Source organism: Vombatus ursinus, unplaced genomic scaffold (genome assembly GCF_900497805.2).
Source record: "Vombatus ursinus unplaced genomic scaffold, bare-nosed wombat genome assembly UNPS02014890.1, whole genome shotgun sequence".
Classification (NCBI taxonomy): domain Eukaryota; kingdom Metazoa; phylum Chordata; class Mammalia; order Diprotodontia; family Vombatidae; genus Vombatus; species Vombatus ursinus.
The window spans coordinates 664,190-678,625 of NW_020954668.1; the positions used below are offsets into that span (position 1 = coordinate 664,190).

General features: G+C 38.3%; 1 protein-coding gene across 7 annotated transcripts in view; it reads right to left on the bottom strand.

The window, feature by feature from the left end:
* The window catches only part of MTA1 (metastasis associated 1), a 219,929-nt gene that overhangs the window by 9,535 nt on the left and 195,958 nt on the right, over positions 1-14,436 (bottom strand). For 4 of the 7 annotated variants that reach the window (XM_027842824.1, XM_027842821.1, XM_027842822.1 and 1 more), the window contains 2 exons: positions 14,219-14,371; positions 12,787-12,822 (listed from right to left, as the gene is read on the bottom strand). In XM_027842824.1, coding sequence (XP_027698625.1) covers positions 12,787-12,822; positions 14,219-14,371 — 189 coding nt within the window. The remainder of the gene's footprint in view (positions 1-12,786; positions 12,823-14,218; positions 14,372-14,436) is intronic. The other 3 variants (XM_027842825.1, XM_027842823.1, XM_027842827.1) reach the window with 1 other exon arrangement.

Sequence of the window (14,436 nt, forward strand, 5' to 3'; positions counted from 1 at the left end):
TTTCTTCACACTAATAGCAATTAAATGTGGAAGGAAGGAGGATCTAGTTAAAATGGAGGGGCGTTAATTATTGTAATAATAACATAATTCATAATCAAGTTACTAAGAAAGGAAAGCAGAGGCTACTCCAGGCAGCACTTGCTCTGAAGGTCTCACCATTGCATTACCAAGAATTCTTCATGGTGGTGACCAAGTCAAAGAAATTTTTTTTCCCTAACATACAAAACACAAAAATAACTTAGATAGAAACTAGATCCAAATATTTAAAAAACTAGGAACTTTTAAGAAGCCTGAAATTCTACTCCAGAAACCAAGTGCTGGACCTGACTAACTCCATCATGGTTCTTCCTCTCAATGTGGTCCTAATTTTTCCCAAGGTTTCCAGGAAGTTCTCTGTAGCCTCTACTCTTCTATAGGCTGTCCTCAGATGTTTCTGCAAATAGGCACAAGCAACCAAGATGGGAACAAGCCTCATGATTACTCCTGATTAGTGGGTCTCTTGGATCACTAGTAAGGCAGAATTGTCACTATTATTTAATTGGAAAGATTATAGAGGTAATTCAGGGTAGAATCAAGTTAAGTCAGTGTGGGAAAAGCACTGGGCTAAACATTTACCTTAGTTAAGTAGAGGCACTCACCCCATGGCTCTCTGCCACTGTAAGGGACATAGGTCCCTACAGCTCAGTAGCAAGAGAGGCCAGGTTTGGGATAAAAGATTCTTTTTTTCTTTTTCCCTTCAAATAATCTACTAAAGTTTACATGAGGTTAGAGTCATGTAGGTTTTCCCTATCCCCTAAAGTCTCTCAGTATCAGATTCAAGGATAAAATCAACCTTACTGTGTAGAAGTTGTATAGTATGTATAACTTTTTGTTAGAGGCTGTATGCAAAATCATTTGTGAGAAAAAGCAAAGAATATTAGATTTCAGTATCTAGTCCAACTCTCTTTTACGGATGAGGAGATTTGAGGAGTCTGAACTGGCAGAGTGACATAATGGAAAAAAAGACCATATCTGGAGCCACAGGACTAAGATTTTAATACCAGGTGTGCTACCTACTACCTGTGACCTTGGGCAAGGCTCTTTGAGGCTTAGTTTCCTCATCTGTAAAATGAGGTTGAGTAGTATCATCTTCAGGGTCCTTTCCTAATAAAAATCCAAAATCCCATGACTTATCCGATGTCACACAGCTAGCTAGTGGTAGAACCTGCAGCCAAATCTTCAGACTCCTAGTTCAGTTCGCTACATCATGTATAGAGCAGGAATCAGGTGGACCAATGACAAAATTCTCCTCAGAGGGCTTATTACACTCACTGTTTACAAATGATCTCTTCTTTGGCTAACCCAAATCTACTCTGGCCTTACATGAAGAAATGCTATTTCCCTCAGTTCCCCAAAGAAAATTAGATGGTTTAAAAACTCAGTTCCCCCCCCTCCCATGGGGGAGGTATTCATAGTACAACAACGTGGGTGAAGCCTTGCAAATATGGCAGACCAATGGCCTAGAAATAATGATCTTAGTGGAAAGGACACAAGCTTTGAATAGAAAAAGCTGGGCTTTTCTAGGTAAAGTAACAACTGCTTCTGTGGTAGCAACAGACTGATACTGGAAGGGGTTAGCTAGCCCAGGAAATTCTATGGGTCACTGCCTAGGGTCTGGGGAGTCTTAGGTCACAATTTCTGAGTTCTGTAATTTGACAATATTCTGCTTTATTTGACCTTATTTCCTTTAAATAAATAACAACCTGATTCAAATACCTGGACAGCTAGATGGCATAGTGGATAAAGTGCTGGGCCTGAAGTCAGGAAGATATATCTTTGCAGGTTAAATCCAGCCTCAGGCACTTACTAGCTATGTGACCTTGGGCAAGTCATTTAACCTTGTTTGCCTCGGTTTCCTCATCTGTAAAATGAGCTAGAGAAGGAAATGGCAAACCACTTCTTGGCCAAGAAAACCCCAAATGGTGTCATGAAGAGTTGGACATGACTCAACAACTACAAAAACCCAAATACCTAACCTTTGTCTCTAGGCAGGTTGATGGGAATAAAAGGAATAGCCAGTTAGGGCAAGGTAAGAACTGGTAGCAGGGGTATGGTGATATAGAAGTTGAAATGCCTAACAAATTTGATGAGGGGCATAGTAAAGCATTTCAGAATGACAGAATACAGAAGAGTTAACACCTCAGTGAGGATGACTAAGGTACACCATGGCTGGTCCTATTCTTGTTTGGTATCTTCTTTCCTTCTTGAAAAAACCCCAAACCAGTCACTTGGCTCTGAGATATCTTTAAGGCAATCTGTAAGCTAACTATTTGTAAACTGGAAACTCCCTACCAATGACACATCAAAGTTTGCTTTGTTGTTTTTTTTGTTTGTTTGTTTGTTTTTTTTTTTAAGAGTCACAAAGAGATGGTCTCCCTTCTCTAGGTATCACCATGTGTAGGCCTATAGAATACCTGGAGCCTGTCTTCAAGCTGATTTTTCTTCTGGGACAGTATTTCATACTTCTCACTGCTATTTCAATCACTACTGGTATAGGGCTCATAGAACCAGCTTCCCTGACAAGACACTAGAGGTGGTAAGAACTTATAATTGGAACTTATTTTTAATTGACAATTGCCCCACCATGTTTACTGGCAATTAATCAGTCAACAAATATTTATTAAGTACCTGATATGTGCCAGAAAGTGCGAGATGCTGGGGATACAAAACCAAAAGTGAAACATTCCCTGCTCTCAAGGAGTTAATTCTATCATGGGTATAAAGGCATGTATAAACATATCCAAAATACAAAATCAATAATAGTTTAGGGTGGGAAGGCACTAGCACTTAAGAAGGAAGAAAGGATAAAAATGCTATTTATTAAGGAGTAAAGGATGGAAATAAGAATTTATTCAGTGCTTACTAGGTACAAGGCACCATACTAGGCACTTTGCAAATATTATCTCTTTTCAATCTCACAACAGCTCTGGGAGATAAGGTGCCATTAGGTGGCATTATTATCCCCATTTTATACTTGAGGAAACTGAGGCAGCAGAGGTTCAGTGACTTGCCCAGGGTCACAGTGCTAGTAAGTGCACGAAGCTGGACTGAACTGAAGTCTTCCTAACTCTAAGCCGAGTCCTCTAAATCCATCAAGTCATCTAACTAGCTCGGGGAGGGGATCAAGAAAAGATTAATGCAGAACATGGTATTTGAGCTGAGTACAGATTGGGAATATATTAGCATGGGGGGGATGGTCAATGTAAAGGCACTTAGTAGAGATGGCAGTCTGATGAAACCTATGGACCCCCTCTCAGAATGTTTTTAAATGCATAAACTAAAAAACAAAGGATTATGAAGTAAACAAATTATACTGAAATAATTTCTGAAATACTTTTTACAAGTTCAGAGAGCCCAAGTTAAAAACTCTTCTTCTATATGAAGCCTTTCCTGAATCTCCCAACTGTTAATAACTTCCCTCCCAAAACTATCTTTTACTTATTTTTCATATAATCTGCATATACTTATATGTGTACTTGCTGTTCCCTTCAATAAAATGTAAGCTACTTGAGGGCAGGGATTGTTTAATTTTTGTCATTATTTCCTCAGAACCTAGCACAGTGACTGGCAAATAATAGGAATTTAATAAATGCAAGGTGATTGATTGATTGAAGTACAAGCCTAGAAAGAAGGCTAGAGCCAGATAGTCATATAAGAACATTAGATCTTACAGTTGCCCAAAGTCACACAGCTAAGTACATGTCTGAAGCAGGAATTGAACTCAGATTTTCCTGAGAGTTGATGGAAGGAGAGAGTCTAGTGCTAAATGGAATGGTATTTCTCCACTTCCACGAGGAGGCAGGGGATCAAAGTGGGGACCTGGCTCAGGGGAATGGCATTTCTCCTTCTCCTATGGGAGACTGGAAATCAGGAAGGAGATCTGACCCAATGAGAAAGCATTTCTCTTCTTCCCAAGGGAGGTAGAAGATTAGACATGAGACTTGGTGTGATAGAATAGCACTTTTACCCCTTACTCTTTTCTGGACACTGCAGTGAAAGGGGAAAAAAACTCCACAGTTGTCTTCATATTTAAGTAAGGGATGGTGACCTTCTTTAATCTCTCGTTTGCATCACCACATGCCCAACATGGGAGAATTCCTCAAAACAGAAGCAAAAACTAAAGATCTCAAGCAAGGAGATTAAATAATTAGGATTGAACTGAAAAAGAATTTTGAACTCTTGGTACTAGTGAGAATGCTTCTTGCGATATCTTGGAGAATGATACTCTTAATATCTCAGGCATTTGTCTTTGTTTTGGACCTTTCTAGAAGTCCCTATGTTGGTATAATTTTGTGTGTGTGTGTGTGTGTGTGTATGTATTTTAAAATAACTACTGCAGGGGTCCTAGAAGGAGACTAAGTGGTTATACCTCAACTGTCAAGAGGTTGGAATTATTCTATCTGGTCAGACTCTGCTTTTTTCTCCCCTCACTCCAGAGCAGAGAATAAACAAAACTAAATAAAGTATACTCTCCATATGACAAATCAAGTCTGGCAATGTTCATATGCATCTTTACCTAGGCAAAGCCATGACTCATGAGGTATGAAGGTGCATTTGGAAAAAAGGCTCCAGCTTCCTTTGACATTCTAAAACAATACCACTCCTGGACAATGCTGCTCCTGCTCAGATCTAGACTATAATTCTAAACAAGGATTTGCTGAAATTACCGCATGAGATGCATGGATTCTCAGGGACCAGAACAGATCAGTAAGAAATTGGGAACCAGAAAAGCTGATTCCAAGTACTTCCTTGAAACTTTTGGTTTGAAACACTGCTACTTTGTCTACTGCTAATAAACTTTGTAGCACTAGCTTTAAGCACCATTTGCCTATATTTTTATTCCACTTCTAAATCATGAAGACTAACTTAATATTGATGTCCCCTCAAACATCCCAGTCTCTCAGTTTCCCAAGTTCCATATCTACACATCAGTGCTATCCAAATGTTTTTGAATGCACACTTCCATAAATACATTTTTTTTGAGGACGGAAACTCAATATATGTATATTTACTTACATATAGGAACTTTTCCTCTTTAACCCATTCAGCTCCACCAACAGAGAAGTGTCTGCTTTTCCCCAGTCCCTCCAACATGTATCTGATAGGTATAAAGTAGAACTTCAAATCTGCTTTAATTTGAATTTCTCTACATATTAGTATTTTAGAGCATTTTAAAATATTACTGATAGCTTAAATTTCTTCCTTTGAAAATTGCCTGTTCATATCCTTCGACCATTTGTCTAATGGCTTGGTCTTATAAATTTGAAATCAGTTCTTCAACCATCTTGGAGAAAATGAGATCTTAATCAGAGAAATATGTTGCAAAATTGTTTTTCCTAGTTCTTCTGGAGAATTTCTAGAAACTTTACGTAGTTTCCCTTCTAATTTTTTCATTATATTTGTTTGTGTCAATAAAAATTATCTATTTTACCTCGAATGATTCTTTCTAACCTTGGTTCAGGCAAGAACTCTTTCTTTATCTATAGATTTGAAAGGTAATTTCTTTGCTCTGCAAATTATATGATCTCCTGCTTCAGGTCATATAATCACTTGGAATTTATCTTGGTTTATAGTGTCTAAATCTAATTTCTTCCATATTAATGTCTAGTTTTTACAGCAGTTTTTGTCAAGTAGTGAGTATTTCCCCAGTAACTGTGGTCTTTGGGTTTATGAAATATTAAGTTACTGTGTCTGTGTGTTATACACATACACCATTCCACTGAGTTACCTCTCCATTTCTTACGCCAGTAGCAAATAATTTTTTATAATTACTGCTCTGTAGTATGGTTTGAGATTTGGTACTGATTGACCCTGTTCCTTTCCTTTTTTTTAAAATTATTACTCTTGATATTCTTGACCTTTTCTTTTTCCACATGAATTTCATTATCATTTTTGCCATCTATACAAAATATTCTTTTGGGAATCCCTTTAGTACAGCACTGAATAAATTAATTTATGAAGTATTATAATTTTTATTATATTGGCTCAATCTACTCACAAGCAATAAATGATTCTCTGATAATTAGGTATGTCTTTATTTCTGCAAAGAATGTTTCATACTTACATGCATAATTATGCCTGATTGCATCAGTAGATAAACTCTACAACTTTGCTTAAGTTATTGTTTCAAGGGTTGTTCTAAGTACACTACCCTATCACCTACAAAATGCATTAATTTTGTTTACTTTTTGCCTGTTCTTATTTCTTCAATTTTCTTGTCTTATTGCTATAGTTAGCATATCGAGCACTATGTTAAATAGCAGGGCAGATAATGGGAGCCTTGCTCTATTCCTGTTCTTACTGGAAAAGTCTCTTCTCTACTATATAACTGATGCTCATTCATTCACATTCACATTCACATTCACATTCACACACACACACACACACACACTTATTTACAATATTAAGGAGAGGTCCATTTATTCCTAGGATTTCTAAAATCTTTTAAGAGAAATTAGTAAAATTCTGTCAAAAGCCTTTCAGCTTCTATGGATATCATCATATTTTTTTATTATTGATATTATTAACATAGTTTATTATATTCATAATATGATTCCTTATGTTAAACTAATCTCTAATTCTCGTATAAATCTAACCTAGTCATAGTGTGTAATTTTTCTAATATGTTATTATAGCTTAATTCCTAATATTTTATTTAACACTTTTGCGTCAATGTTCATTAAGACTATTAGCCAGTAATTTTCTTTCTTTGCTTTGTCTCTTCCTGGATTAGGTATCAAGACCATATTGGTATCTTAGAAAGAGACAGGAAAGATGCCAAATGTTATTCAAGTAAACAATTCATGTAGTATTGGAATTAATTAAAGTCTGATAAGCATTAACTTGTGAATCTAACTGGTAATGAAGATATTTTCAGTAAGAGTTTATTTATGGCTTGTCTAATTTCTTTTCTTGCTATCAAAGTCCAGGGTCCCAGGGGCAGAATCTAAATTCCAGTAGGATGGGGATGAGGAAGGTATCCAAAATACATGCGGCATGGTTTTGAAATGACTTGTTAAAAATTTAGAGAGCAGCATAAGATCACTTATCATCTGCATCACCCATTCAAGTATTGCTGTACCAAAGGAGTGGGCTCATCTATTTTCTTATCCAGATGGATAAACTGAATTTCCCTAGGTCTGTCATATTCTAGAACAATGTGATGCATACAGTAGGATTTATAAATAGGGGGATTTAAAAAAAAAATCACATCATCCACAGTGAATACTTGTTCTGTTTGCACTTTGCACAGAACATTTTCCAAGCCCAAAGTGGGCACACTGGGTAAGCACATGGATCCCTGCTTTTCATTTTACTTGACATGAATACTCAGCTGAATGCTTTTAAAAAAAAGTTGTTACCATAGTCACACCTATCCGAGACTTTTGTATAATTTTAATGAGTATGTAGGAAGGTGCTATGTGTGAGAAGAGTCTTAAAGGTAGTATTTTGTTCTACTGAGGCAAGTTCTCTTTATATAAATCAACAAAGAAATCACAAAGCAGAATTATATTCTCCAAATCTCTCAGTTATGTGATGATAAAAATGTGCCTGCTATAGAAAATTATCAATGAAAACTTGCTTGCTCCTATTATACCTTCCCACCTCCCACCCCTCATCCCCGCATTCACACCCTCTCTGTATGTCTAGCACTGCAGCTAGACAAGTACTGAAGCCACAGGGACTGGCAATCTTCACCAGTCCTGAGCCTGAAAAACAAAAGATGGACTGAGTAATGTATTAAAAGAATTCAGCTATTAAAGGAACCACAAGCAGCTCTTTGCTCCAGAACGTTGATTGGATTCTATGTGGTGGATTTTAAGGGTAGCTAGGTGGCACAGTGGATAGAGTACTGGGCTTTGAGTCAAGAAGACCCAAGTTCAAATCCAGACTCAGATACTCACTGGTTGTGTGACCCTAGACAAGTCACTTAACCCTGTTTGCCTCAGTTTCCTCATCTGTAAAATGAGCTGGAGAAGGGAATGAAATGGCAAACTGCTCCAGGATCTTTGCCAAGAAAACCCTAACCGGGATCACGATTGAACAATAACAAATTTCTTTTCTGATATTTGATAGTCTTTCTTTTGTTAATGTTAGTATTTTATATTTTTCTAAGTATTCATATATTTTTAATACTCATCAGTTTTGTTAGCATATATCTGGGCAAAAGTTTCTGATAACTTCACTTGTTTCCTCTTCAACTGCTATAAATTCCTTCTCATTTTTGAAACAAACAGGGCTTTCTGCTCCTTATTTTAAATTAGTTTTAAATGTCTATGGGATTTTCTTGGCAAAGATATTGGAGTAGTTTGCCATTTCCTTCACCAGTGGATTATGGCAAACAGAAACTAAATGATTTGCCCAGGGTTACACAGCTAGTAAGTATCTGAGGCTGGATTTGAACACTAATCTTCCTGACTTGAGGCCCAGCACTCTATCCACTGAGCCAACTAGCTGCCTCTAATCTCTTCTTTAATTATAAGAATTTCTTTTTTTTTTCTTTCTTTCTCTTTTTTTTGGTAAGGCAATTGGGGTTAAGTGACTTGCCCAGAGTCACACAGCTAGTTAGTGTTATGTGTCTGAGGCTGAATTTGAACTCAGGTCCTCTTGACTCCAGGGCCTGTGCTCTATCCACTGCATCACCTAGCTGCCTCAATTACAAGAGTTTTTACTTTTTGATTTCTTGCTGTTCTGGTTTTGAAAGGGCAGGGTCAATTCACTGATTTGCTTTTTTTTTTTTTGGTTGATGATATAAATTTTCATTTCACAACTGCTTTTAGATACATTTTCCCCTTAGAATTGCACAACACAAGTTTTGGTATATTATCCCATTATTGTCATTTTCTTTAATGACATTTTCTATTGTTTCTATAATTTGTTCCTTGACCCACCAGTTCTTTAGAATTTTTATTTAGTCTCCAATTATGTTTTAACTTCTCATTTAAGGACCATTTACTGATTAGTGGTTTTATTGCACTGTGATCAGCAAATAACGTGTTTTTTATTTATGTTCTTCCTCCTCATCTCTGCCTCATGGCTTCCCTAGCTGCCTTCAAATTTCAGCTAAAATCCTCCTTCCACAGGAAGTCTTTCCCAATCCCTCTTAATTCTAGTGCCTTCCCTCCTTTGATTATTTCTTATTTATCCTGCATATAGCTTCTTTCTAAACAGTTGTTTGTTTGTTGTCTCCTGCGTTAGACTATGAGCTCAAGGACAGAGAACTTATCTTTTGCCTTTTTTTGTATTGCTGGCACTTACAAAGTACCTGGCACGCTGTTAGTGCTTAAAGTGCTATTTTTCTGATTTTCTATACTTTTTTAGTGAGGTTGTTATGCCCCATGGTCATACTGGTAAAGCTTCTGTGTGCAGTACAGGGATATGTAAAGTCCCTTCTATTTCCATTTGGTAGTTGCCAAAGAGCTTGAATTTTTCCAAATTGTATTCTTGTCTTTAATATTTTTCTTATTTCTTAGTTATCTAGGTCTGAAAGGGGCATATTAAGGTCCTCAAAAATTAAAATTTTAATATCTATTTCTCTAATTTGATTAATTCAACCAACTTCCCATTGCTCCATGGATCTAGCTCACTAACCTGAACTTGGGCTGCAACAAAGCCCTTTTCAAGGAGAAGCAAGTTATAATCTCAACTTTTCCTACCTCTCAGCCAAAGCCCTGGTCCTTTTAATCTGTTCATATCACTTCCGTACATGTCTAGGTTCCTCCATTTCCACTTCTAATTAGATATGCCCTCTCTCCTAGGATGCTTTTACTTTGAAATCTCAGTCCAACTTTTAATTCCACCCTTAGAATCATACAATCTTTGAGCTGGAAGGGACTTCACAGATATCTAAGTAACATCTGATGCAAGGGTCATCCAGCTTCTACTTGAATATATTCCATTATACTTTTGAAGAGCTCTAATTTTTCAGACAGTTATTCTTTACATCGGGGTGAAGTCAGCCTCTGTAAATTCCTGCTCCCACTTCCTCCTGGTTCTTCTCATCATGGCCAAAGGGAGTCAGTCTAATACACATGACAGATAGCCCTTTGAATACCCGAAGACACTGATGTCCTCCCCAAGTATTCTCTTCTCAAAAACTAAACAGCCTTAGTTCTCTCACCTGTGTTCTATAGGCTACTTATGTCCTGGTTACATTCTCATTGATATCACTCTGATTTCTACCCCACTTCTTGAAGCATTTCCCCTGAATTAGATGCAAAAATTATAAGAGCTATTTGTGTTTGGTTTAATATGTTTTTGCATTGTGCCCATATATAGCTGTGACTGTTGATTTCCCAGAGGGTGTAAAGAGTCCTTCTTGCACACTAACCTCAAGAATGAAGTCTGTGGAATATATTAAACTGCATAACTACAAAAGGGCAAAGGATGAAGCTTCCCATGTGAGCAGACCCTCAGAATTCACTTACCCTGATCTGTGGCAACAAGTTTTGTTCGTATTGAGTTCACTGTAAATGGAAATAGTCCAAGTAATGTTGTTTTTTTTTTGGGTAGGCAATGGGGTTAAGTGACTTGCCCAGGGTCACACAGCTAGTTAGTGTTATGTGTCTGAGGCTGAATTTGAACTCAGTTCCTCCTGAATCCAGAACCGGTGCTTTATCCACTGCGCCACCTACCTACCCCCCAAGTAACTTTTGAAAGAAGCCCCTGATTCCATCTACCCACTCCACCCCCAAAGATCCTGGTAATCTTTTTTCATCCTCCAGCCTTCTGCATCACAACCACTGCCTTATTTTGGTGGGCATACAAAGAGCTAGTAGAAGCCAAAAAAACCCAAAAAATTTTGAAAGAGGAGAGATTTCTGTATCTAAGATCATTAGTAAAAGATATATAGATTCTTCAGGTAGTGGGCAGACCAAATGCCAGAAAATGAGTAGTCTCAGATAACACAAATAGAAACCTATTCTGCCAATTCTAAGCCCTATCTCTGTACCACTCTAGCCATCCATCTCAGGATTGTCCTATGGGACTATCCTATGCTCCGTTACAATGCTTTAAAGTCTACTATGGTAAACTACAACATCCAGCTGTGTTCCTGTAATACAGAGAGTGTAAGTGTGTAAGGAGGACATTCCTACCAAAAGCCATACCCACACAAAGCCCAAGAAATGCTCAGGGTATGCCACGAAGTTTCCCGGTATTAAAAATCTAACCCAATCTCTTAAAAAGTTCATCATTTTCTGAGTAACTTAAGTATTAACTTGCTTAACATGTATATGAGTTGGTAAAAAAGAAGATACTCCACCTGGCATCTCACATTAGAAGGATCAAATAAAAGATGTTTAGAACCACAGTGTGAGACGACCTTAGGAGCTGGCATGCAGGAGTGAAGGACATGCCAATCATTCATATCACAATGGTGATGTGGTACATACACAACAGAGAGGCAGGTAGGTAGGCAGGCAGCTATGCATACTGGCACCCACTCCAGCACAGCACGCTGCAAACAGCACACAGACAATATCCTTTTTGAAATGGTCCACATAAGCATATGAGGGACTTGTTTGTTTGTTTGTTTGTTTTGAAGTCCAGAATTCATGTTTGCTCATTCTAAGGCCAAGTTAAGTATTCGGTAGTTCCCCAACAGAAACTATTTCCCGAAAGTGCTTATCTACACCCTGTCTATCGATATATATCTGTAAAAAGGCCCACTATGAAAATAAAGGGCTATATCTGTATGACCAAGGTCAGTATGCTTCAAGATGATATACAACAGGTTTATCTGGCTTTCCCAAGGAGACGATGACCTTTGGCCCTGAAGCCCACCTATGGCAGATGCTAGAAGTCTCTGATTCCCCCAAAGGTAAGCCAGAGTTGTGTTAGCTGGGATGAAGGGAAGCTCCCAATGCAGCAGATAAGCCAACAGTGTGGTCTAGACATATGCCTTAGAAGAGCCCTATGCATGAGACTTATTTGGCCCTCCTGACATTCTACCAGTCAAATGAGAATGATTATGAATAAGAGTGACAAACTAACCTCAAAAAAGAGACCACAGTGCAGGCTACTCGTTCCCCAGCCTGGGAATGAGAGGTTCCCTGGTGATGACTATTTTAGTCTCCTAGCAGGTCTTTCGGCTTCAGAGAAGCAGTTAACGTTCTTCTTTTCCCTGGGGTTAATTCTCCTAGGACCTTTCCTACTTCATTCATGGGAACCTTGGAAGCAACTGAGTCTGTTTTACGGAAATCTGGACCACAAGGTAGTCTCAGAGCTGCCTTTAGGAAAGGCCTATAGCTCAGGAAAAAATAGCAATTGTGAAAGAAATATCAAGAAATACACCACTGCAGGATGAGGCACACTCAGTCACTTTATAAAGTTACACTTCAGACCAATGACTGCCACCTCTGGGCTAGGCAACACCCTAGAATTTCTTAAATTATTTCATGGGGTATTACAAAATTCATTAAAGTTAATTTAAAAAGATTTTAAATTAAGATTGTCATTTTAACTAAAATAAAATTCAATTTGAACTGACTCTCATATTTGAGGAGGAATTGCCAAGAAGTCAGATAATCCCAGTAATGTCCCCTAGGGGAGGGAGGCAACCAGCATGGTGTCCCATCTGTGTGGACCATCAATGCAGATATTGTCCAAAGGATATTCAGCTACCAAGACAAGATTTACACATAGCATTAGTAGCCACAAAGCACAGACAAGCCAGCTAAAGAAGCCACAAATGAGACTGAGACCACACTGTCCTAGCATCAGCTGAGCACAGCTGTGAGGTCTTACCCCTGCTAGGCATCAAAAGGCGTTTCTTCATGTTGCCTGACAAAGCACAGGTAAACAGAAAAGAGAAAAAAATACCACATCAACAATCCCAACAATGACACTGAATTTAACAAGTATAATTCACAGAGACAGCAGGGATTAAGGCCAGGGTTCCTAATACTGGACATGTTGGCTTATAGCCAACATACTCAAGATGGCGTAAAAAGGGCCTTGGCCACAGTCATAGATTTGATCACTTTAAATGTATCCAAGGGCATTCCAAGGAAGCAATGATTTTTCTGCCTGTCTCTAGTAATCAGACCTTGTTTATACCTGCTCAGAGAGGCTAAAGGCCTTCCCTCCTGTGCGTCACATGTAACATATAACTCCCAGAAAAACTGAGAAGGAGTGCAGATGGTCCAAAGGTGGCATTTAACCCAATGGGTATCAATCCCCAGAGCTTCTCCTCAAGAGATAAACCTTGTTTATCTATTTCTGACACTCTACAAGAGAGTGACAATCATAATGATAAACAATACAGTTATTCAGCTTGAACTTCATGAAGCACTTTCATATTAAGTTTCTCATTTAATCCTCACAGAAATTCTTGGCACAGTAGGTAGGGTGCTGGACCTGTAGTTTGGAAGACCTGACTGAGTTCATATCCAGCTATTAGTCAGATACTAGCTGTGACCCTGGTCAAGTAACTTAACCTCTGCTTGCTTCAGTTTCCTGAACTGTAAAATGAAGATAATAATAGTGTCTACCTAACAGGATTATTGTAAGGATCAAATGAGATAATACTGGTAAAATGCACTTAGCACAGTACCTGGCACACAGTAGAGAGTATATGCCTATTCTCTTCCTCCCTCCCTTTCCTGACAGAACAGGTATTTTTTTCTATCACTATTTGACTGAGAAGGAAAATGAGCCAATTCACACAGTAGTGAATTAACTTGTCTAGCATTAAAATAAGGTTACAGACCAACTGAGATATAGTCCATGGCAAAAGTTTTAACCTTTTGGTATCAACCATTTGGCATCTGGTGAAGAATGTTTTTAAAGGAATGAAATAAAATATAAAGGATTGTAAATAAAACCAATCTGAAAGACTGTCAAAAACTCTGTGTGTGTGTGTGTGCGTGCGTGCGTGCGTGTGTGTGTGTGTGTGTTTTCACAGACCCCACAATAAGAACCCCTGCTCTGGGCCAAATGATGTGTGATAACACTTGCATGATACTCTCAAAGTCCCAAAGAGGAGGGAGGGATCTCTTTCCATTCACAATCACCGTGAAAAGAAAGAAGAAAGTGATGCTTATCTCACTCCTCAGCCCAGCAATAAAGTCATTAACCAAAATAAAAGCAAACTAAGACAGGAAAGCAATCCCTACATAAACGTCCTCAAGGCCCAAGGGACCAATTGACGCCTTTAAAATCATACAGATATACCTACCATCCATGCCATTGTGCTGTTCATAACTCCTCTTGCCCAGGATGGTTGGGGACCCATTATTAATGACTGGAGTTGACTTGGCAGGAGTAAGGTTGTTGAGAGAACTAGACACACTCTTTATGGGGTCTGGCTTTGGAGGGCGGGGATGAGTCTCTGTGGATAAAAAGCACAAAACAGTTTACTAAACGACTCACAGATGGTAAATTCCAAATTCATAC